This window comes from Brachyhypopomus gauderio, chromosome 10, assembly GCF_052324685.1.
Source record: "Brachyhypopomus gauderio isolate BG-103 chromosome 10, BGAUD_0.2, whole genome shotgun sequence".
Classification (NCBI taxonomy): Eukaryota; Metazoa; Chordata; class Actinopteri; order Gymnotiformes; family Hypopomidae; genus Brachyhypopomus; species Brachyhypopomus gauderio.
In genome coordinates this window covers 19,576,758-19,602,192 of record NC_135220.1, presented here as the reverse complement: position 1 = coordinate 19,602,192, position 25,435 = coordinate 19,576,758, and the positions used below count along the sequence as shown (strand labels likewise).

General features: G+C 44.9%; 1 protein-coding gene across 3 annotated transcripts; it reads left to right on the top strand.

Annotated features, from left to right (window-relative positions):
- kcnn2 (potassium calcium-activated channel subfamily N member 2) lies at positions 1-24,184 on the top strand. Of its 3 annotated transcripts, XM_077020341.1 has the most exons (9): positions 3-949; positions 1,418-1,513; positions 9,809-10,227; positions 11,403-11,544; positions 11,760-11,870; positions 12,256-12,383; positions 16,442-16,450; positions 19,874-19,943; positions 21,880-24,184. In XM_077020341.1, exons 1-9 carry the CDS (start codon positions 185-187, stop codon positions 22,153-22,155), a joined length of 2,016 nt encoding a protein of 671 aa, XP_076876456.1. In that variant the 5' UTR covers positions 3-184; the 3' UTR covers positions 22,156-24,184. The 3 variants fall into 3 exon arrangements, with proteins under 3 accessions (XP_076876458.1, XP_076876456.1, XP_076876457.1); XM_077020342.1 differs by lacking the exon at positions 16,442-16,450; XM_077020343.1 differs by lacking the exons at positions 16,442-16,450; positions 19,874-19,943 and having other exon boundaries at positions 1-949; positions 21,880-22,044.
- Positions 24,185-25,435: the final 1,251 nt, after the last annotated feature.

The following is a 25,435-nucleotide window of genomic DNA, read 5'->3' as shown; positions in this document are numbered from 1 at the left end:
GTTCCACGTGTGACGTCAACCCAGTTGTTTTGGACTGGTCATCCAATTGGAAACATGGTGTCAAATCTACAGAAGCCGAAATGGGTCCATCCTCACGCAGGCTTGATCCTCTTCTACTTACCACAACGCCCCCTCGGTAGGCGCTTGGCGTTCGCCCCCTGCTGCTTTAAGCGGCAGCACTGACATGGAAACCCCATTGCAGTTGCCGAACGATTTCTTCCAGGAGCAGCAGTTTCAGCAGCATAAGTACCAGCACTGCTGCGGACCGGAGGATCGCTCCATCAGGCAGCGCGAGCAATGCTGCACCTGCAATAATTCCGCTCGTGACGGAAGGAAGAGCCAGAATTTTCACGGGACGTCGCAAACCCCGCTCTCAACTTTAAGAACACCATCCATATCGTCTTCAACCAGGCAAGGTTGTCAGTATAGCGTTTGCGAGTTCACGCCCTCTAGTCATGGTAGTTCATCTAGACATCATCATCATAATCTGCACTGGCACAGTCGGCAGCGGGGCAGCCCGTGCACCAGCCGCAAAGAGTGCAACTCTTATCATGAAATAGCCATGAGCAGCTGCAGATACAACGGCGGCGTAATGCGGCCGCTGAGCAACTTGAGCTCGTCCCGCAGAAACCTACACGAGTTTGATTCGGAGTCCCAGCCTTTGCAGCCCATCTCTGCAGCGGATGCGTCGGATACCCTCGCCTCAAAACCGGAGAACAACTCGACCACCCTAATGCCTTACGCATCGGGCGACGGAGGGGGTGGCTGCAGTCACGGTGGCAATAAATCGGGCAAAAAGAAGAATCAGAACATTGGACAAAAGCTCGGACACAGAAGGGCCCTGTTTGAGAAAAGAAAACGTCTAAGCGATTATGCGCTGATATTTGGGATGTTTGGAATCGTTGTTATGGTTATAGAGACTGAACTCTCGTGGGGAGCGTACGGGAAGGTGCGTACCTTAACCTCCGTCCACGCGGATCCTCGTCTAGGTCAGAATTCAATGCAATTTTAAGCAGGTGGCACAAATCATAAGTTTAAAAAGTGCGAAAAACGGTTATGGCAAGGTGATGTAATTTATCCTTTAGTTTGTGGTAAGACGTAACTGTCCTTAAAAGTCTGTTAAGGTCATAAGGGGAAATGCGCGTGATCTAACCAACCCGTGCAAGCACGCGTTCCAGTGTGACTTTGATGTATCATCCCAAGTAGCATAAACTGTGACTAGTACCTTCACTAATTAATAAAACAAAACAAAAACAAAAAAACTAATATTAAGTGATCATGTTGTGAGCGTATTACAGCTTCATGAAAATGTATGTTCATAAATATCTAGGTGTGTGGGACTTCGTGTTATAGCCTATTTAACGTTGCTATATTAGAACAGGTAGTTTTAAATGTTTTCTCTTCTTCTTCTTTTCAGGAGTCCTTGTATTCCTTAGCCCTAAAATGCCTGATAAGCCTTTCTACAATCATTCTTCTCGGCTTGATTATCATTTATCATGCCAGGGAGATTCAGGTAACTGTCATAAGAGGTGGGAGTGGACTTATCTATATTTATACTGTTATTTAAAAGATGGGGAGAAAGAAGAAAGAAAGAAGGAGAGAGAAAGTGTGTGTCTGCACGTGTGTGTGTGTGTGTGTGTGTGTGTGTGTGTGTGTGTGTTCTGGGAATTTAGTGTGATCTGTGACACATCCTCTTTTCCCATAGCATGGGTTGAAGGGTGCTTAAAGTGGTGCTTATTATTATAGAACTAAGTGGATTATGTGGAATTGCAGTGCATGGCTTTCCTATAACATCTTAATAAAATGATTCTCGGGATCCCCTGGAGTCCTGACCCTGACCCTGTTTAAGCTATGCATTAAGAGCTGATTTACAGGAACCACATCTAGAATTCATTTTATATATGAAATCCCATGTCTTCAGTCTATCTGACTGGTTTAACATGGAACCATATCCTTAAAAGTGATATTTAAGAAGATGATGTTACACAAGTGAAACCTAGTCTCAAGCCGAATCACTTTGTCAGAAGGGATTCCCCAGAGGAACTCATTTCTAGTCTAAGAACTTAACTAGACCCTTAGGGAGTTCAGTGTAATAGGAGCCATACCTCAGCACTGTTGTTTTCACTGTGTGCTTTGTGCCAGTTTTCTGTACTGTTCAGAGCCTCTGGGTTCTTCTGAACCTTAATCTGACACAGGGAGCTGTGCATGGGCTCCAGTCATGAGGGGGTTAAGTAAGATCCGAGGACTGTCAGTTTCTCCAAGCTGCTGTGGAGCGCTTGAACAAAACTCAATTTTATGACTTTGCACCAGAGTACTCTGGCATTTTAGGCTGTATTCTGAGGTTTGGTTTATTCTCTCAACACTTTTTTGTGACACTTATATTTGTACATTATGATGAGGTGTCATTAGGTGGAAGAATAACATTGGGATACCAGTCTGATACTACAGAGAGATCGGAGTTAATGAAGTGCTACGGCTATAGCCATTCATGGCATTATTCAGTCTTTCTTTCTGTCCAGAAATGTTCACTTATCAGATCCCGTGTTAAATTCCACAGTGGTCACTAATTGGACATGCTCTGCTTTTCTGCAGGTGCCTTAAAATGACCCGAGACTACTCATTATGTATCACTGAATGATAGAAGTAGCACAACACATCATCAGATGGATTGATGAATATTTGATTCACACTGTATTTGGGGAAATAGGTTCCATGGTCATTATTGAGTTTACATTTATATTTAAATGGCAGAAACTGTATCCATAGCCTGTCTATGTTTTAAAGACTATACAATGAACCTAATACCAGGTTTTCTTCCTATATAGCAAGGTGTGATTACTGACTATCCATCATTATGAATGTCTTTTTTCCAAGGAGTTCAATAGCATATCACCAGATTGATGTAGCTGATGAGAATTGTTCCATTTACAACCAAGTCTAATGGACCGTTAAATTAGCTTCATGTTTATATAGATATGTTTGTTTCTTTTTTATTTTATTTTCATTCAGATACAAATGGATTACTTTCTTTAAAGCATCTGTTTTCATGTGAGGTGGACATGCTGTCATTTGACTGAGGAGATCAGTTGTCTGCATCTCACTCTGTCACCTTGTTTGTGCACTCAGGTGTGCTCTAGGTGTGAATTCAGGTGTGCTCTCAGGTCTACTCCAGGTGTGCACAGAGGTGTGAACTCGGATATGCTCCAGGTGTACACTAAGGTGTGCACTCAAGTGTGACTCAGGTGTGCTCCACGTGCAAATCATCAAGATGCAGCTTTGATATATATTACTTAATAAATCTTTTAAGAAATGAGCCGTCTCCAGTGGCAGGATAACTTGTCAAATGTCATGAAGAGGAATCACAGCCAAATCTGACTCACAAGGAAGTTTAGACCTCAGTAATTTCCAATAGTCTGGATCTTGTTAATAAATGTCACACTCCTGTTCATGGCTGGCCAGTACAGCAAGACAAAGGAGAATGTGATCTGGCAGTCGAGCTGTTTGACTTGTTACTCAGCTATTTTAAACATTTGTGTGAAACACCCTCCTAATAACTATGAGTGGAATGGTGTTAGATTAGTCTAGGACATGGGAGCTTAAGGGGTGTCTTGATCTTGGAGGTCCAGAGAGTGATAATTGTGATTGGCTATGAGCCAAAAATATGTGGTTGCAAATCAAGTTAAGAGGACTTCCTATTTATTTATTGTTTAAACTAAAAATAAGTCTGTTGGGCCCTTTATCCTTAAGGACCATTTTCCTCGTGGGCTTGTTTTCCTGGTGGGCCCTGCTTTAAGAAGCCCTGGCCTGGGAGAGATTTTCCCACCCAGGGTTATTATTAAGTTCACGTTTGTTCATTATTCATGAGTTGTATTTGTAGTAACTGGCTAATAAGTCAAAATCTCATGTTGTGGTATTTAAGCTGTCCATGTTATATGTAACATGTGTAACACACATTATATCTCTGTATTTCATGGACTCAGTCTATTAATATCATTATTCATATCCCTTAATTTTTGTAGGCTTTGTATGGTTTTCTATTGTATTCTCTGTTCATTGAGAGAAGAAATGAGTGTGTGGCAACATAAACTGAAATGTTACGTAAAACTTTGCTTTGAGTCTGTGCTGAAGTAGATCTGCATTGTGCCAGTGAGATTATGCTTCATTGATACGTCCTATCAGGAGCACAGAGGCAGACTCTGCTAGTGCAGGGTGCGCATGTGAAGGAGATCTTTGAGAAGGTCCAGACAGTTTATTTCACTTCACGCAGCTCATTCTGTCCTTTATAAGCCTTCCATGCTCTTTGTAATAACCTTGTATGCCACAGAGAGAAACAGGTGATGGTGGTGATGATGATAATAATAATCTTTGCGTGAAGAAAAAAAAAAGTTATTTTTAATACTTACAAATGCGTGTATATTTTCACTATAATACACATTTCTCACGGAAAGGTCTAGCTTCTTAGTAAACATCCACACCCTCTTATGTCTCAGTTCCATTTCTATGGGCACACCTAACTGACTCAGACAGTGAGGGATTAGCAGAAAGTGCATGACCTCAGATGACGAACATATTCTCGACAGTAGCAGGCTATAAACATGGCGTTAAACATTATATCACTGGAGCTCTTCTCTGCTGGGCTTGTTATATGCATTTGTGGTGGGGGAAGCAGCATTGGAAATTATGGAATGTTTCGAAATTGCACACATGCCGTTTATTATATTCCACAGGGAAGAATTGCAAAGGTTCATAATAATGTGCAGTTTTGTTGGTTGAATATTGGGCCTGTAAGTCTCAAAGGGTATCTATCTTCTGAATGGTTCGCCAGGAAAATGTGGCACCATTCTGAGCAGTCCGCACCACACACTGTGGAAGCCTGTGCCCAGTGTCCAATCCAACAGCATATAGATGATAACTATTGTTCTGATATGTTACAAAAGCATTTTCTCCCTTGGACGGACCAACTCTGCTGGCAGGGTTATTATGAAATGTGATGAATTAGCTGGCAAATACAGCACGGATTATTTCCAAGCATCTCATTGTTGCATTCTCCACTTTTTACAAACTGGAGGCTTGTGAAAAATACATGCACATTTCCATAGTTTTTTGCACACCTAATATTCCTAATTCACGCGGAGAGGTCGTCACTCTGTGTGTGCTGATCTAGATGCTGCGGTTCCACCACCTTTTCTACCGTTCCATTTTAAGAGATATCGAAGTTCTGTGGACCTGCATTTTCATGCATTTTTGTGCTTCTACTAATTTAAGTGAAGATGATTGATCTCCTCTCCACCCCATTTTCATTACTTAATGTGTTGATAGCGTTATAGCTTGTGGCTAATATTGAGTGTCTGTGATGTTGTGTGTTTATGTGTGTGTGTGTGTGTGTGTGTTGCACTGATTCAGTGGATACTAAAGATGCCAAATTATCTTTCTGCAAAGCTGAAAGTTGTTAGTTTGTTCAAGAGGTACAAGTTAAAGACAGCTCTTAAAGGCAGGGGTCAGTGAGGATGGAGAATAATATAAAGAGAGGCAAAAGAGGTTACAGGAATTATATTGTATTGCTTATATTTGAGCAATGACTTTTTCTGTGTGTTTGTGTGTGTGTGAGTGTTTGAGAGAGGGAGAGTCAGTCTACAGAGGATGTGCTGGCTCTGTCCTGGTGGTAGGTGTCTTCCTTAGACAGCAGACGGGTATCACATATCGAGTCTTCACCACTGACCCCTGTGTTTTTACTGGATAGCGGGGCAGTATTACAGTCTAGATAAAAGTCGATTAGAAAACTGTTGAGGTTTTTACAAAAACTTCACACGAAGCTACTCTGAGCAAGTAGAGGAGGTTATACCTGTGCCCTGCCACACCAGTGTCATACCTGTGCCCTGCCACACCTGTGTTACACCTGTGCCCTGCCACATAGCAGTGGGTGTTACTACCAAACTACCTTCCTCTGTTACTACCTCTCCTCTGTTTAAGGAGTCCAGTTTCTCAGGTATATTGGGATACAAGAAACCGGAAAGCCAAAAGTAACCGACAATAGAGAGATTTACTTGTGCAAAGTGGTCTCTTACCAGCTCACTTTGATATCATAAATAAACCATTGCATTAATTTCTAATTGAGGCGAACCTCTCAACCCAATTCACTAATGAGACCGAGCGATTTCTTCTGCAGTGACAAGATATATGCTCCCATCTCCACATTACCCAGATTAAATATTGAGCCCTGGTCCATTAGTCGTATTGGGCATGAAACCAGTAACCAAGCCACTGAGCAGGGACTGAAGGAGGACGGGGAGAAGGTTCCTTCAGGCTGGAGGTTTTGACGAGACTGTTCTGCCAACAATAGAATAATCAGTGCAAAAAAAGAAAAGAAAAAATCAATAATCGTACAAAATGAAGGAAGTTCTTTGACTGAGCTGAAGTGCTAGACAGATACATTTGTGAGAATCACACCAGAGGAAACTTTGTGGTTGAAATGCCCCAGCACACACACACACACACACACACCAGATTAATAACAGTCTCTGTTACTAGCGGCAGTCTGTGTTAACACCCGGGTTTGGACCCTAGTTATAACCTGGAGCCAGTACTATTTTATTTTTCATTATGAATTACACTAGCGATTCTTGAATGTCTCATCTGCAGTTACTGATGTTTCGTTACAAGAGAATCTGCTTTTAGGAAATGTACCTTGAAAAGCAAAGGCGCAGATCACCTGTCCTATACTGCCTATTACATTATGTTTTATTTATGCTGCAGGGCCTCCAGGAAGTGTCTCAGCCATGGCCTTGGCCCCGGGCGTTCCTTTGATTTATGGGGTCAGGTGGTTGCGCAGGTTATCTTCAATAACATCGCCTGTTGGCTCTGTAACTTTACCTACACATTTATAACTTCTGTACAGTGATCAAACGTAGTGGTTTCCATATCTTAGCGGCTCCGACACTGGACGGAATATTTGATGCTCTTGAAGATTGTGTTGCAGTCCTGCCATTACCATAATTAGTTTTACCTACTGAGTGGGATTCCTTGCGTAACCCACTTTAAATGTTTAATTGCTACGTTTAGAAGTAACAGGTTTTTTTTTAAAGCACTTTCATGACAGGTGGTGGTTGCCCCAAATGAAGCCCAGTGTTTTTCGTTATCGTGCCTCTTGATGGTTGCAGGTGATGTCGGTGTGTTGCCCTTGCTAGGCCATGTGTACGATGGTGTCTTTCTCACTACGACTCACTTCATCTCTGCATGTCTAAGTTACACTCAGTTGGAAAGTCAAACAAGCCTGGCTAAGGCAATAGACAGGCTGGATTAGTGTTACAGCATCCCAGCGCGCTAGTCAGGGCTTTCAAGGAGCTTGACGTGTCTTAAATGATCTTGAAACCAATCTAGTTTATCTCTGAACACTCCAAGATGTACAGTGTGTCAATAGAGATGAATCTTTAAAAGAGTAAATGTTCTGAGAAGTACAAAGGTTTTCACATTGGTAAAAAAAAAAAATGAAATACATGTTTCACCGGGTTAGCGTGAATTTGTCAGAATTATATCTTGTGTGTGAACAGCCGCTCCAGTGCCATATAACAGTTATAATGATGTGTGACTATTGTGTGTAGGTGTCAGCTGGGGGGAGGAGTGGGTGTGTTCATTTCATTAAGAGTCAGACCGTCCTTGAGCTTAACACACCAACTAAAAGCTCTGATATGTATTTTATGTTTGAATGATTTAAGGTTTTGTGATGCATTAGTGCTGAATATATGATCCAGGTCATTGATCCTGTTTTACTTTTTAATGAGGTATTCAGAGATGGGGCGAAGAGTGGGAGGCAAATCTTTGGCACACAGTCAGTTTATAATTTGAGATATTCACTTATTTACCGCCGAGTTTTATATGGTCGTTATGTCATCTGAATTATTGAAGCATCTTCTTCACATTGATAACTGACAGGCGTGTGTGGACTGTGGTTTGGGGGTGGAGTTGGAAGGGATTGCGGCAGGAACTGAACGATTAACCACAAACGGGTGATTAGACTGCCAGAATCAGCCCGGAGTCAGTCAGCGTGCATCCTGCACGTAAAGCTTCCAAGGGGTTTAATAGGGACCTCAGCATCTCCAGGTGTTTGTTTCCGTGATTTCACTAACGTGCTCTCCTCTGGTGTGAAGGGAAATGAACTAGAGAAATATGTGGCTGTTCTGTCAGGGTTGGATCAGATAGACTTCACACACATGTTGGTGAAGACCAGTGGAATATCTCCACTGCCCAGATGATGAGATACATGCCTAAATTAATGTTGAGACTATGTTTAGGAATAGTTAGTGTTAGGCTGCGTTAGGGGCCCAGCTTGTCCTCAGCAGTGAGGTTGTGAGCAGATGACAGGGGCACCATCACGTAACCCCCTATATGCTCGTATCGGCTCCTCGCCCTTCCCCAGTACCGTGTCCGTGTCTGCAGCACTGCTGCGTTGAGATCGGTCTGTTGTTTAAATAATGGCTGGTCAGCAGTGGTGAATTCCAGTGATGATTGGGGCAGAAGCCAGTGTGGAACTGCACTGCAATGAAAGGTGCCTGTAGGATAGGTGGCCTGTGCATTTTGGTTTCTAACAAAGTGGGTGACTGATGTGAGTGATGAATGTCCTGATTGTACCTGGAAACTGGACCTTTCACCTTGGACCTTTTTATTAGGATCCTTAGTTTTCTAGACCCAATTTCCCAGGGAGGGCTTTAGCCAGACCGTTGTCCTGTCTAGCCCTGTCCTGGCTCACAGATCCTGTTTAACACACGTATTGTGCATCAATGGCTGCAGGTTTAGTTAACAGTTCCACAGCAGCGTACATTTGTTTTTGCTTGGCAGACTGACCTACAGCTTGACTGCAACTTTAATGGACTTTAACAGAACCCGCAAGAGTCCTTTTAATGCTTCGCATCAGGAGTTTAGCATTAAACCTGCCTCACCCCTCTAATACCTGACAGCTACTGCCATGCTGGATAGAGGGAATGAGAGAGAGAGAGAGAGAGAGAGAGAGAGGGAGGGATGGAGGGAGGGAGAGGTAGAAAGAGAGTAAGACTAAGGGACAATGAAGTAATGAAGAGAAAAAGAATGAAAGGAAAAAGAGGAGACAGGAGAGAAAGAACAATGAATGGAGAAGGAGATGGAGAAAGCAAGAGAGAGACAGAAAAAGCGGTGTGCTGACTCGCATGGACGGGGTGAAATATTCCCCCCTGACGGAAAGTACCAGGGAGACCTTGGGGTGACAGACAGCATGAGGAGGGAGAGGGGAGAGTTTATCTGCCCAGAGTGTCAGGAAGGGGAGTGATTTGACCAAACGCCAGAAGATCTGCCTGCAGGCGTTATTTATTGAGCCAGGGGAACCTGGGTTGGGGGTGTTCTCACAAAGGATGCAGTTCCAAAGTCTCTGGCCAATCGCAGAGAAACATGTCTGTGTTTGAAGGATGAGTTTGAGAGTGAGCAGTGAGGAATGAGTTCTGGCGCAGGCTGAGATTGAAATTACAGAGCATGTGTGTGTGTGGGCGGGGGCTTGAAATAAGCGGAGTACACTCTTCTCGCACCACCACCGGTTGGAGAGAGGATGTAGTCACAAACACCACTCCCAGAAACATTGTTAATCATAAACTAGTCGAGAGAGCGCCACTCTTTCTAGTAACAAGATGTTTTTGGAAACGTATTATATTATATCATGTTTAATATTATTTACATGTTCAGTTTTCTTACTTTGTTCTGCATTCTGTTGTTGAACACACACACACACACACACACACACACACACACACACACACACACACACACACACACACATACAACCGCCCAGCTGTTCATGGTGGACAATGCGGCCGATGACTGGAGGATAGCAATGACCTACGAGCGCATCTTCTTCATCTGCCTGGAGATCCTGGTGTGCGCCATCCACCCCATCCCAGGCAAGTACACCTTCACCTGGACGGCGCGCCTGGCCTTCTACTACACGGCCTCCAAGACGGACGCCGACGTGGACATCATCCTGTCCATCCCCATGTTCCTGCGTCTCTACCTGATCGCCCGCGTCATGCTCCTGCACAGCAAGCTGTTCACGGACGCCTCGTCACGCAGCATCGGTGCGCTCAACAAGATCAACTTCAACACGCGCTTCGTCATGAAGACCCTCATGACCATCTGCCCCGGCACCGTGCTGCTCGTCTTCACCATCTCCCTGTGGATCATCGCCGCCTGGACCGTCAGGGCCTGCGAGAGGTGCGCACGCTTCACTGTCTCCTCCCTCGGCCTGGCTCCGCCCTGCAGGCGGGGTTAGGGTCTGTCACGCCTCTCTCAGCCCGGCCCCGCCCTGCCCAGTGGCCTATGCCTGTTTGAACAGTGTTTGTGTGTGCTGGTTCTGGAGAACTCGTGTTGCACCTGCTTTTGTATTCCTGCTTCTAACACACCCATGAAGCGTTTGTGAATCATCGGAGGAGCTGGTTCTGCTGAGCAAACACTTCATGGGTGTGTTAGGGGTGAGAAATAGGTGTGTTTGGGTAAACCCTGAAATGAACATGTGCCAAGGGTCCAGATTGGGAGGTGTGGCTACAGCTGTGAAACATCCACTGCTAGGCAACAATACAACATTGTTGCCGTGGGATTTTCTGTTTTTCAATCATGAGACACATCAGATAACAGACTATAATCAATAGCCTCTTCTTTTCTCTCTAGGGGAATTCAGTCAAAGTTGCAGTAACCTTCACAAAGGTTTATGTGACATTAACAGAAAAGCATGTTATATAGTGCATGCTCTGCCTGTCCTATATTATTGCAGTGGTCCAGAGCACTCAGTCCTGAGAGCCCCCTTAAGTGGACATGTGCTCATCTACCATACCTGTCTCTCCTCATGAAGGGATCGCTAATTACTGAAGTGGGATACGTGTGTTTAACAGAGGCCCACAGGTAGCACCATGCCATCCCCAATGGGAAATCGCTTCAGTGCGTTAGATCTTGGGCACAAGTAGGGGCTCACTAGACTAACACTGCACTAGGTCTACTGTGCAGGAGAGTCACACACTACAGTGTATCATATCTCAAGTTCCTTTCTTGGAAGTGACTTGTGATGGTGTTAATGGTGGTGGGGTAGTTTTTCCACCTTTTAGACACTCTTTAAAGAAACTAGGACAAGCATCTATCAAGTTTCCAAAAACTTTTAATTAAGGTCTCTTTTCTCGACATACCTGCATTATGACATTATAACGCTAGTTGCCTTCAGGATGACCTGAAAAGGCAAATATGGTATGATCCCAGATTACCTAGTCTAAATTAAATAAATTAAATCCACTGACCCAGGGAGCGGATGCACATGCAAAGTAATTAGCATATTTGCATATTCTAAGTGACAGCTACATTTAAAATTTACTTGATGTATGTCCCTTGTGCACATGCTACAGGTACCACGATAACCAGGATGTAACCAGCAACTTCCTAGGAGCCATGTGGTTGATCTCGATCACTTTTCTAACTATTGGCTACGGAGACATGGTCCCTAACACATACTGTGGCAAAGGGGTCTGTCTCCTCACTGGCATTATGGTGAGCCAGTGCTTCTTTGCTTAGGTTTCAATGCATTTTTTGATTCTTTTTTTGTTTGTTTGTTTAAAATTGTTAAATGTTCATGCAGGATTTGGGCAGTGTTTCCCCCAGGTTTTGCTGCTCTGTGATGTTATTGTGAGCGTGAATGACGTCATACCGATGTCTTTTGTTGAGACAGTGCTAAAGCTAAAGCGGTTCTGTTTATCTTGTTCCAGGGTGCTGGATGCACGGCTCTGGTGGTGGCCGTGGTCGCGAAAAAGCTGGAACTAACCAAAGCTGAGAAACATGTCCATAACTTTATGATGGACACCCAGCTGACCAAAAGAGTAAGTGAGCTGAAGCTCAGGGAGTGAGAGCTGTTTTGCGAATAATCCGTTCACTGTCCTTCAGTGCTGTGGGGGTGCAGTAGACCCATCCAAAGGCCTTTCGTCAGCCTTCAACGATATCCGCAGCAAAACAGCATGGGCAGTAAGATTTTCGGGGAACGTGCTCGTATTACACAGAAAAACGAACAGCGACACGCGGTAACGGAGACGCATGCTGCCCCTCTTCCTGCGCAAATGTCGGATTTAGAGAATTTCAGCACCGTCAGTACCGTCTACGTCACGATAGTGTTGGAGCTGCGGGGTGGTGCTGCTGTTTCATGTGTGTGTGGTGCGGTGCGGGCGGTGGTGGTGGGTGGAGATGCTGACGGAGTTCCCCCCGCTGCAGGTGAAGAACACCGCTGCAAACGTTCTCAGGGAGACGTGGCTCATCTACAAGAACACCAAGCTGGTGAGGAAGATGGACCACGCCCGGGTCAGGAAGCACCAGAGGAAGTTCCTCCAAGCCATTCACCAGTACGTAGCACCGAGCCCTGGTGAGAGGGTCACGCTTCAATGCGCCGGGTCGACTGTCGTGTCTTCTCTGTGGAAACCTCTGAGCTCTGAATTGTTTGACACCTGTAGGCCAGAACAGCTGTAGCATTGAAGTTCTTTCAGCAGGGACAACTCGTTTCAGTCTGAACCTCGTTCAGGGTTTATGGTCTAAGTGCTGTAAGGGCTTGTGCGGAAGCGTCTCTGTAGGACGGCACAGAACCAGGGTCATGACACTGTCCGTGTGTTAGAACTTTACCTGCTCAGTCTGTTGGGTAGCACTCAGTAGGTAATGATCCATGAGTTGGCGAGAGGGACACGCTTGGGACAGAGGGGACTGCTACAGCTGCTGAGGGGGGACTGCTGTTTCACCCTCATTTGCCCCACACCTTTCTTTTTAGTGGAAAATCCCCATTTGACATGTGAAGTTCTCCGTCTCTGGGCTCGCCCTATGCTCTGGGAATATGGCAAAAACCTGAATTATGGCCTTAAAGTAAGTTTAAATGTGTGAGCCCTGAATTAAAAGCCATGTTTTAACACCACCTGTCACTCTTACTGGCATTTATAGGGCATCTAAAATCAGTGGAATGTTCTGTGAATGTCACTCACTCAACCTGACAGATTGAGGATGGTCAGAACTTGGAAAGTCTGTAACCCTCATGAGTAAATGGTGTGTGTGTGTGTGTGTGTGTGTGTGTGTGTGTGTGTGTGTGTGTGTGTGTGTGAGCACGTGTGTTAGCATTCGTTTTTTTATACTGTTGATCGACTGTTGTCTTGAGATAGATAAAGAGAAAAATGCATAAATACAACTAAAACATTAGATCTAATATGTAATCTTCCTGTTTTCTCAAGAGTGAGTGGTTATATAGTGCATGATTATTTTACATGTTCTCTACAGAAATATCTCACATCTCAAACACCTCTCACATCTCAAACACCTCTTTAACACAGTCTAACTAAGAATTCAATTTTGTCCAGTGGTCAGTATAATGTCTTAGGACGTGTTTTCAAAGTATTAGTTCCCTCCACTTTTAAAACTGGGACAAGCCAGAGTGACAGACATTTTATTTAAAAGTGCCTTCGGATGAAAGTCTCAGTTATTGGCAAATTTCTCTGACATTAAATTTGGGAACAAAGTGACAGCGTTATAGTCGATGATGGATGCTGAGGGGGGGTGCAAGCACATCTGGAGTAAGGAACATTTCAGAGGCAGCGGGAGAACGTTCCGGATGACCGGGGCTTGTCCTATTCCCTCTAACGCCTGCTCCACAATTTTTAAAAATGTTAAGGGATCATTTTCACCTTCTTTCTGTTTTGGAGTTATTTCAGATTTCAGACTTTCTCTCAATGTCTGTGTCTCCATCTAACTTCTCTCTTTGTCTGATTCTTCCCCCTTTCATCCCCCCCCCCTTTCACCTCTGTAATTTCTCTAAATCATTATTGTTTACGATTTACAGTTGTTTAGAGTCTACTGCTTATGGCACAGTGATAGATTCAGAGGTCATAAATGGTCAACGTCCACTTAACGTTAGCATTCCTTACTACAGGCCATATTTATTACGTACCTTATACAGTACTCGACCACTTTGATTTATTATATGAAGTCGATATTCAATTATGCTAAGCGTGGTTGCCTGTTCTGCTGTTGCTGGCCAGATTTGGTTCTCTATGGGTGGAGCCAGATATGTTAAGCCTCCTTCTTTGGAGTTAGAGCGGAGGCAGAAGGAAGTGAGATGAGCAGCTGTAGCACGAATGTTAGCATCTGGTCAGGCAGCACATGTCCTTCGGCTCACGTCTTCTCAGGCAGCACATGTCCTTCGGCTCACGTCTTCTCGGGCAGTGTGGGTCCTTCGGCTCACGTGTGGTTGAACGGTGTGTGTCCTACGGCTCACATCTTGTCAGGCAGTGTGTGTCCATTGGCGCACGTGTGGTCGAGAGGTGTGTGTCCTTCGGCTCACGTGCGGTTGGCCGGTTTGTGTGTCCTACGGCTCACGTGCAGTCAGGAGGTGTGTGTTCAATGGCTCGTGTGAGGTCAGATGGTGTGTGTCTGACAGCTCGTGTCTGGTCAAGTGGTGTTGTGTCCTACAGCTCACGTGTGGTCGGGCAAAAACATTCTGAGGGTTGCACCAGCATATACAGCATGACAAGATTAATGTGTGCTGATCGTCTGATGTTTTTCCTGGAAAAAAATGTATTTGTCCTCTGTGGAATCTTATTACTGAGTATGTGTGTATGTGTATGTGTGTGTCGTTATCAGTCAATAGCAGGTGTGTATGTCGAGCCTTATGGGGGGATTCATGTAAATAGATTACTGTGCTTGCCCTGTGTGTGACTTTAATTCTCTTTCCATGACTCTCTATTAACTCTTCCACATAAAAAGAACAAACAACCAAAAAACCCACTTTGACTAAAATTCAATGTTGAATGTATATATTGAGAGCTACTGAGTAATTAAGTAATGCATTATGTAAATTGCAGCACACTGATTGGAGGCTTTGGTGAAGTGCCTCATTGTGCTGGATCTGGGGTTCACCTGCACTGCCCACTTCCTGCTTTCCCTGTTCTTAACAGATCCAGCCCGTCACCCATCAGTTACTGAACAAACTGATTAACAAATCCCCTCACCTGGCTGTGGACGCCGTTATACTGATACGAGCTGATTTGTACCTATCTTAATGATCTTGCTTAGACCCAGTTAGTTTACCACTGTTAGGAGTGTTTAGACATGTTTAGCATTGTTGCACCTACACTCCCGTTTTGGTTATTAACCAATCTGTTATGTATTAACTCTTACATAAGCACTTGACAGCATGGGGGAACTGCAGTATATTAGAACTGTATTTGTGCTCCTCCAGTGCATTCTGTAAATACTGCACAGTTTTAACTGAGACAAAAGCCCTCTGGATGGGGCTCAGGCTGCAGGTGCACCAGAGGATGCGGGAGTCTGATCAGCCCATCTCTCCTCACCCACGGATCCAGGGTCTAATCAGCCCTTTACGGCCAAATCCACAGCGTAACAAGAAAAGCTGGATACGTTCCCATCTATCTGGGCCGAATCTCCGCATGAGATCAGACCAGACGGCACGGCTCAGGGGGATGGAGTGAAACAGCGCAGAAGTGAGTTGGTGAAGGTGCGCTGGAAGTAGCCGCACAGGACGTGGACATCAGTTCTGAGGTGGGAGGGGGGCGGAGTTGGTGTTGTAGGAAGCTCAGAAAGGGAAGGAGCTAAGGAGAACAAGGGCATGCGGGCGTTTCAGGGATGAAGGTAACCCGTCGAGCCGTCTGTGTGAGCCCAGGGGAGGCCTGTAGGGGGCAGCGGAGGCAGAAAGTGAGAGAGCAGGGGCAGACAAAGGAGGTGCAGAAGGAGGGAGAGATGAGGAGAGAATGTCAGGTTTCGCTCTCAATACTCTAAATTCCACTGAGCCATTAATATTGCACAGTGCAGCTGTAAAGCCAAGTGTGTGTGTGTGTGTGTGTGTGTGTGGTTTGGGGGGGGGGGGGGGGTTCTGCTATTCCACTGCTGTTAAAGTTGGAATGGATGTGGGAGCTGTAACTGAAGCCTGCGTGTGCAGCTGGGCATGCATTACCTGCTGTGCCTCTGAACCCTGGAGGAACCGTTAGTGAAAGCTCGGAGTGGTGCACGGGTTCGGGTCGAAGGTCACACGGGGTCGGGCAGGAGCGTAGCGTGTTTTCCCAGCGGTGGATCGGGGCCATTAGCAGACGTCACACAGACACGCGTGCTGCTGTAGTCTCCTCTCATATCTCGGGTCGTAACTCAAAATGTCAGCGAGGGATTTTTTAATGACATTGGCCGTTGCTGGAAGAGACCGTGCCAAACTGGTCACCAGGGTGAACGCACGCTGTATCTTACTCCATAGGCCGCCGCCCTGGTGGTTCTGAAGAGTAATGCAGTACAGTAAGGACCCGTTTGATAAGTGTGTGTTTTGTTCTGAATGATCATACCACCTTGGAGCTGATGTTCAGATCATTTATTTCTCTCTGTTATGTTCTTTTTTTCCCTGTCTGGGTCAACAATCCACTAGAGCTCGAAAGTAAGTTGCTCCTCCCCTGCCTCCTAAGACACATGTGCTGTGTGTGGGTGTGGGGCGTGCATAAGTGTGTGTGCGTATATATGCATGTATGCAGCTGCTGAGAGCTTGTCTTTCTACTCAACATTCTGACCAACACTTACACTCCCTCATTTGATAAGTGAAATTCATGTTGCATTTGGTTTTTTGGCATTGCTGCGATGAACTAGACGATCTAGCTTTAATCTTGTGGTCCATGTACTGTACGTTTTCCATGCAACATTAAAACCTGTTCAGCATGCAGTCAGCTTACTGACAGAGCAGCAAATAGACCCACAGTTACTTTATTCTTTGAGTTGTGAACTTATCGGTCTCCAGTGGCACACCACTCAGTGCCCGCAATTAGAACCCACGTCTTTATAATCAGCTTTCCCATTTCTTTCAACACCTTTTCCAAATGAATTTCAGTTATTAATGATGGAGGGTGTTTTTCCTACCATTGCTGCATGAGTGTGACCTGAAACCTTTAATCAGAACACTGCTGATTAAACTGACTGTGCCTGGACTTCACCTCCCTTACTCACACACTGTCTGGACTCCAACTCCCCCTCACACACTGCCTGAACTCCTTCTCCCAGACTCACACACTGCCTAGACTCCAACTCCCTCTCACACACTGCCTGAACTCCTTCTCCCAGACTCACACACTGCCTGGACTCCAGCTCCCCCTCACACACTGCCTGAACTCCAACTCCCAGACTCACACACTGGCTGGACTCCAACTCCCCCTCACACACTGCCTGAACTCCAATTCCCAGACTCACACACTGGCTGGACTCCATCTCCCAGACTCACACACTGCCTGGACTCCATCTCCCCCTCACACACTGGCTGGACTCCATCTCCCAGACTCACACACTGCCTGGACTCCATCTCCCCCTCACACACTGGCTGGACTCCATCTCCCAGACTCACACACTGCCTGAACTCCTTCTCCCAGACTCACACACTGGCTGGACTCCATCTCCCAGACTCACACACTGGCTGGACTCCAACTCCCCCTCACACACTGCCTGAACTCCATCTCCCAGACTCACACACTGCCTGAACTCCATCTCCCAGACTCACACACTGCCTGAACTCCATCTCCCAGACTCACACACTGGCTGTCTATTGAAGTCTCCTCACCACTTCACATCGATGGTGCTTCATGATTGGGCTTGAGGGACTGGCTCCATCCTCCTTTGCTTCTCCCTTCCATTTTTCCTTCGGGGTGGCTGGCGGGTGTGCTGGAGAGTCAGCAAGTAGGCACACAGCCTCCCTCATGTGGATTCACCACAATTCCCAGCATGCTTGGTGTTCACACAGGGACCATGCTCATGTTTGGTATGACCTGCAATCAGTCAAGTCCGAATGACTTGCACACTGTGTGACCAGGTCTGAAGGAACAAGAGACTGGATGCACTGAGACAACCCCTCACCACCATCCCTGCCCCACCTACACCTCCACTCCACCAACACCACCCCACTCTCTCAAAGTCTGAGACAACACCCTCCGGCTCGCACCAATCTCCCAGACTTACTATTGACTGAATTTTTGTGCATCAGTCCTTATGCTGTAAGAGCACATTACTAATGACCCCTTCAAAGAGCAGGAGTATGATTTTCAAATGTCAGTACCTATTACAGCTGGACATAGACCCTGTAGGTAGTCAATAACCTGTGCACATAGTCAGCAATCTGTAGCAGACGTTATCTCTCTTATAGCAGCAATCCTACTGTGAAATGAACATAGTGCCTGCGAGGTGTTCTCTACCGACCGTCAGCCTCAAAGATGCATCTGCATCGCGGGATTACAGGGACCATTAGCTGAGCGCACGTGGCCGACCCGTGATCTGATGCCAAGATAACTTCTATTCGAATGCCTAATTTTTGCCTCACCGTGACTGTTGCTGCAGTAAAATCCTCTACGCTTGTACTGTTCTGCACCGTTTGGTAGCCTTACCATTGCCATTCGATGTTTTTATGTCGCCATCTGCTGGCACTACTCATAACTGCAGTCACGGTTTTTGAATAGAGTAGGAAGATCGCCTTCACGGAAATTGCTACATCTGAGCCAATTACCCGCCATCCTTCAGAGGGCCTTAATATTCTCTGCTCTCAGACCCATGTCATGAAAATCACACAGTATAATTAGAGCATTTAGCTAAAATCTTTACGCTGTCAGTCCGCGAACTGTCGCCTTTTTACTAAAACAAAATACTCAAAAGAATGATTGGATTCAGCTGTTGCCCCAGCTGTGAAGCTGCGACACGGTCCCACTCACGCGGAGTCTCTTACTGCTCCAAGCTGGCGGGTAAATGCCCTTTGCACGTGCGTGTCCTCTTCCTCAGTTTTCCGTTTCTCATGCCCTTGAGAATGAAAGGGGACTCGCTTTAGTTAAGATCAGTAGCTTAGTAGAAACCTAATTAAATAGACAACATGCATCATTAATAGGAGTGGTATAGATCGGAGTAGGCGGGTTAGTTAAGTAGCTTGACCTTATCCTCTTCTCTTTGTATTACTGCTGCTGTAGCAGCAAAATGGGAAATACATTATGTATGCATAATTCAAAGAAAGTTTATATAAATGAATTATTATTGTATATATTTCTAATTCAAAATTCAGGGGTCATATTGATCGGACCTCTCAGTTCTTGTTACAATCACGTGGATAAACTGGGAGCTGATCACTCTTCCTCCATGACACATGTTCAGTACAGAGCCAGAGTGGACACCTACCTCCCCTCCCCCCCAAAGCCCAAGGTGCTCAGTATAGAGTATCAGCTCTGAGGATTTGTGATAAATTATAATTGTGAAAGCTGAGAAATTCCTCTGTCTACATGACCACTCTCCAATTCTGACAAGAGAATGTTTTCAGTAAACATTTCACTATTCATTCATCACAGTCTTCATTCAATACAGATTGACCCGTCTGTCTACCTAGAACCTAAAATGTCATCACTTCATTTTATTTTGGTTTAAAACTATATGATGCATGACAGATGTTTGTGACTGCGTGATCAGGCAGGTGCATCGTTACCCAAGATTACATCATCACACAGGGCTTCTCACATGTGTGAGATCCCTGTAGTGGAGCACCTCTCCATGCCTCTTCCCTCTGTAGTGCATACTTGTTCCCTCTGTAGTGCACACTTGTTCCCTCTGTAGTGCACACTTGCATGCTCTCAGGTCACCACACTCAGACCCACCTCCCTGCATTTAACCCCATCTTCTATGCATGGCCCAGGACTGCTTCTGCGTTACAGTGTCTAGCTACTTGCTTTGAGAATGGACAACATAAGTTATTAATTTCTAACATTTTTAGAATGTTCTAACGTTCATTCTAACGTTTTCTGTTATAACTGACTACATGCCTGTATTGGGCTTTGAATGGCCTTGTGTTCAGATTAAGAAGTGTTAAAATGGAGCAACGGAAACTGAATGACCAGGCAAACTCTCTAGTGGACCTTGCAAAGGTAAGATGGACCATAACCCTGTCCCCACTACACACCCCTCCCCCACCACACACCACACCGTGCCCTGTCGCTGACACAGCTCCCCAGAGGTGATGCCAGCTATGTGATGAACTATATGCTATGTGGGAATGTTTCATTCGTGGTTTGTTTGGATGCATTTAGATTTGTTATCAGTTATAGCTCCGTAAGTCTACAGGTGTCAAATGAACAGACTGAGATAGATTTCATGTCAGCGCACTGTAGTACATAATGTTGTTTTTGTGTTGAGAACTGCTAGCGCACGCTGGTCGTTTATAACCCGCGTGGCAGTTTGTTTGTTGGATCTGAAACTGGAGCTTTTCTTCTGCTTCTTGTGCCATGTGTGTCTCTCCACTGAAGCCGGTCAGTCCAGTGCTAACACAGCTCCATGTGTTTTGGATCTTGTCGATCATGGTTTCCTCATAAAGGCTTCCTGCAGTGCTGTAAGGAGACATGACACACCTCATGGAATACCAGGCACACCGTCAGTCTGACTCAGCAAAAAAAAACCCCCAAAAAACATGGCATCCTGGGAAGGGAGCCACTCTGGAATTTGATGAATCAGCTGAAATTCCCCACACACCCCAACAAACTCATGCGCAGACACACACACACACACACACACACACACACACACCCCTCTGGGCGACATTCAGCCGACCCCAGTGGTAATATCACAGATGGCAGTCTGCGATATCTTTGCTGGGAGAGTCATTAGCTAATGTTAGACACACATCCTGCGTGTGTGACACGCATCCAGCAGCAAACCTGCCGACTGACACTGAGCAACGATGCAGAGGGAACAGGACTCAAGCACATTTCTGCCATCTTTTGTCACTGCCGTAATTGGCTCTTTCCGTCAGAGGGTGATACGTGGAGCTATACAACAGATGCTTTCTCAAGTAGAGTCTTGTATAATGAAGTTGAAAACCAGACTTTCGTAAACACAGAAACCCTGCTTGCTTCAGTGACTGCACCCCCCTCCCCGCCACACACACACCTTACACCCACAATCTTCGTTCCACACCCCCGAATGCTCCCTCACCTCACACACACACACACACACACACTGAACAAAATGTTCTTGTAACAAAAAGTTTAGTGCTGAAACGTAGAAAGAGTAAGAGCAAGATCAATCTGAATGCTGTTCTTTGGCAGTGATGAAAACACGTGCAGAAAATATTGTGACATGTCGCACACAATTTTACAGAAGAATTTAAGGCACTGATGCAATGTTACATCAGACTGCAGTAAGGCCATTATGTCAGAAAGAGGACAAGACAGAGGGCACGATGAATCTTGATGGTCCAGTCTTGAAAGGTTCTAGCAGGCAGGAATCCTGCGCTGATGTCAGGTATGATTTGACTGTGGAATGTGAGTAGAGAGCTGGTGGGTGAGTGTGTTACAGATGATGGAGGACGCCTTTACATCCGCCTCTCTTGAGTCTTGGCCATTATTTGATTTACTAGAAGGAAATGAGCGGTCAAGCACCTCTGCAGGGTGATACAGTGCGCTGGATACACACATATACACACCCCAAAGTTTCTCACGAAAGCCATGAAGCAGAAATTCAGCTGTTCCATGCTCCAGACAGCGCCACACTCAGGAAGTGGGTTGAATGGAGTTCAGCTTCTGTAAATTGTTTTTGGTAGAAAAGGAATCTGATTTTCTTTCCTTATTACAAGTGTCATTGTGGTCCTAAGATGAATCATCACTGCCTTTCATGATAGCCGACCACCTGTTCCCTTACTGACTCCTGCTTCTCTTCTCTTCTTCTTCATCCTGGGTCCTCCTGGTGCTGGTTCCTCCTGGTCCTGATTCCCTCTGGACCTGGTTCCTCCTGGCCCTGGTTCCTCTCATGCCTAATTCCCTCTGGATCTGCTTCCTGCTGGCTCTGGTTCCTTGGCTCCTCCTGCAGACTCAGAACGTAATGTACGACCTCATTTCGGACCTGAACGAGCGAGGTGAGGACACAGAAAAGCGCATTGCTGTGTTGGAGACCAAGCTGGAGACGCTGCTCAGTAACCTGCAGGCTCTGCCGGGCCTCATCACCCAGCTCATCAGCCAGCAGCAGCGGGACTTCCTGGAAGTTCAGCTGCAGCCATACGACAGACACAGCCCAGAGCGCTCGCAGTCTGTCTCCCGCCGCCGCTCCTCCTCCACGGCTCCGCCCACCTCTTCCGAGAGCAGCTAGAGCCCCGCCCGGGCCTGTTGCTCCGCCCACCTCTTCCGAGAGCGGCTAGAGCCTCGCCCAGGCCTGTTGCTCCACCCAGGACTTTTGCCATCATATGGCAAGGTTGCATTTTACTGTAAAGCCTTATGGTTTCAATAAAGTTTTATCTGAATTTTGATGACAGAGTCAAGCAGGGGATAATGCAGTTGAAATGGCGTAACTTCCACATACAGTCAAATCTTTATTTTTACCTCAGATAAACTTAGATTTTCTCTGCTGCCAGGTTCACAGAGAAATATTTCCTCAGTACAAATGACTTAAAGATGGGGCTATCAAGGAAACACATCCTCTGAGTCACTTCTAAGGTGACATTTAAGGAGAGCAGTGTTATAACCTCTGAGGCGCAGAAAGACATCTGCGTCTGTATAGTGCTTCCCAACGGACATTCTGCTCCCTGTGCTTATGTGATTGAGGTTGACTTGTTCCTTGAACCAGCAGGTGTTAATTTTTTTGTTGTTGTCTGTCTGTTTGTTTTTTTGAACTATGTCTGAACCCAGGGGTAGTTAGGGGACACCTCTGTTCTGTTGTCCCCCCCCCCCCTAGTGCTAATATACACAGACTGGAGGACAAGCAAATGTGTTTTAGGTTAGAAACAGCATCAGCTATAGTCCTCTCCTTCTGAGGCCCCTTCAGAGTGATAACTGGGGCATACTGCAAACAATTTACTCTTCTGAAATTAATGCATCTAAAGCTATACTTGCACTTTTTATGCACTTCAATGCTGACTGACTATACTATGAATTTATGTTGCTCATTATAGTAAAATAAACACCTTTAGTCATTAGATAATGGCCAGAATGTACAATATTGACTATGTAGACAAAGAGCAGGTTATGATAGTAACTAAATTCAATTCCGTATATCCAAAATGGGACCTCTACCTGAAACTGTGCTTACTTCATAGATATTAGACTGCTACTATTACTGCTGCATTATTTTCAAACTCTCGAGTTGTTCTTAGTGGCAAAGTGCATATCTCTATCCAACAGCTGAAGACACAGTGAGACTCTGACCTCCCTGTATAAATGACCTTCTAAGCTAAATGACCAGAGAGCCACTGAATGCTATTTATGGATGTATCACATCTGTTTAAGAGCAGCAAACAACTTGAATTTGTTTGGAAATGCCTATTTTTATATTTACAAGGACAAGCACACCTCTGAAAATGTCTTTCTTGAAGGATGTAACACAATTAACTGTGCCGTGGGCATGTGACTGGCGTGTGGAACCAAAGCTTTTAAATTAGAGGAAAGTGTTTCACACTTGACAGGTAACTGTGCTCTTGTTTTTTTATTGGGAGGGGGGGGCGGTGCTCTGGAAGATCCTGTAGGATTACGGGTTCCAGGGGTGGTATTTCTGTCCCAGTATAGTAACATTTCTCCGGAATGTTCCCTTGACTTGTCTAACCTAAGCCATGGTGAGGGCCGGAGTCTGCTCATGGATGTCGAACACAGAATGACACGTGACTGTCACCAAATAACTGTGGGTCAATTTGACCAAAAGGATAGAAGAACAATTTTCCAGACAGATTTAGGTTAGTTGTACACTAAATAACTGACAACAGATATGCCCCACTGAGGGTCATTCTTAGCCTAGTCTGCACAAAACCAGCTGTTTGAGGTGAAGACAGTGTGGGAGCCTACACAGATTTGGTCAGGACAATGCTGTGATCTGAGAGGTATATCTATTTTGATCCTTTCTCTGAGACTCCTGTGAAGTGTATCTGATATCTGGAGGTTTGATGCCAGTCGCTCGCATGTTACGGACTGACCTGTGATCTTATTTTGGATGCCTGACTCATCTGGTGGTCTGATGCTGGAGAGAGGAGTGTGTTATGTAGCCTGAGCAAGCAGAAACATACGGCAACCCGTCCTGTCTGGTGGAAGGTGTTCCACGTGGTGTACACAGATGGGTGGGGATCCAGCACTTTCACCAACATTTGAGTGATTATACTGTATGCAAAATGAATATGAACAATAAATGAAACTAATTACCAAAATGTTTGTGTACTTAATTTTGATATTTGTGTTGTTTTAATTCAAAATGCTTTTTCACCCTGAATTTTGTTCATTTGGTTAGTTTTCACACTTAAGTAAATAATAAAATAAAGATACATGTTCAGGGTGTAACCACAAATGAAACACAGTCAGTCACAGTTGTAATTTGTATCGCTGTGCAGTTATAATATGTGCTTATGTAAAATGCAAGTGTTGATGTCACGTGGCGTTTTGTGCAAGACACTTTAAGATGTTATTCTGAAGAAAAAGCAGACTTTCTTTCTCACACATGGCTTTGAATTTCTGGTTTCTGGATAGAATTCAAATCAGACAGTTTTAATCAATTTATTGGTTAGAGTCTGTGTGTTGTATCTGGGGAAAAACATCTAGCGCATTGAAATGAGGAACAAGCTCTTCAGGCAAACAGGAGGGGAACAGCTTTTAGTTATCACGATTATACCAACAGGAGGGGAACAGCTTTTAGTTATCACGATTATACCAACAGGAGGGGAACAGCTTTTAGTTATCACGATTATACCAACAGGAGGGGAACAGCTTTTAGTTATCACGATTATACCAACAGGAGGGGAACAGCTTTTAGTTATCACGATTATACCAACAAAAAAAAACATCTATAACAATTTCACTATTTGCTTTTTTGGGGGGGGAAAGTTGTCATGGTCATAAACAATCAATTGCTAAATATGAAGTTTAATTTAAATAATATCAACTAGGGGTGTATTCAACTAAGGATTTTCATAGTCGAATCTGATTCGTCAGATTTTCCCTTTAGTCGACTAATAGTCGAATCAGGGGGTTTTTTAAAGAGCACCTTAAACGGGATCCAGTTCTCATTCAGGACTTTTTTCCACTTCAAAGTAAAAACCTAAAACACTCAGATAAATGAATAAACATGGTAGGTTGTCTTTATTCAGCTTTTATTTATTACTTATTTATTTTTTAATGAAACGTTAGAGAACATTAACCGTCAGTGCGCATATTGAACTGTCAGACAGGCACTGTGCAAAATGTCAAAAATATTTTAAATAAAATATGCCTGCCTGAAAATATATATAAAACATTTCCACACAACAGCAAACAAATTATAAGGAAAGGTTCAAGTAACGGGGTTTAAAAGTAAACAACAACAATAAATGTTTTCATAGGATTACTTGCCGAGACGCACCGCGACGAGACGACAAACGGCAAACGTTTTTTTCGCCTTACGCGTTTTAAATGGTATG

Coding starts and splice junctions, on each gene's coding strand:
- kcnn2 (XM_077020341.1), top strand. CDS start 185: ATGGAAACCCCATTGCAGTTGCCGAACGATTTCTTCCAGGAGCAGCAG. Junction 950..1,417: donor CGTGGGGAGCGTACGGGAAG/GTGCGTACCTTA, acceptor TCTTCTTTTCAG/GAGTCCTTGTATTCCTTAGC. Junction 10,228..11,402: donor ACCGTCAGGGCCTGCGAGAG/GTGCGCACGCTT, acceptor CACATGCTACAG/GTACCACGATAACCAGGATG.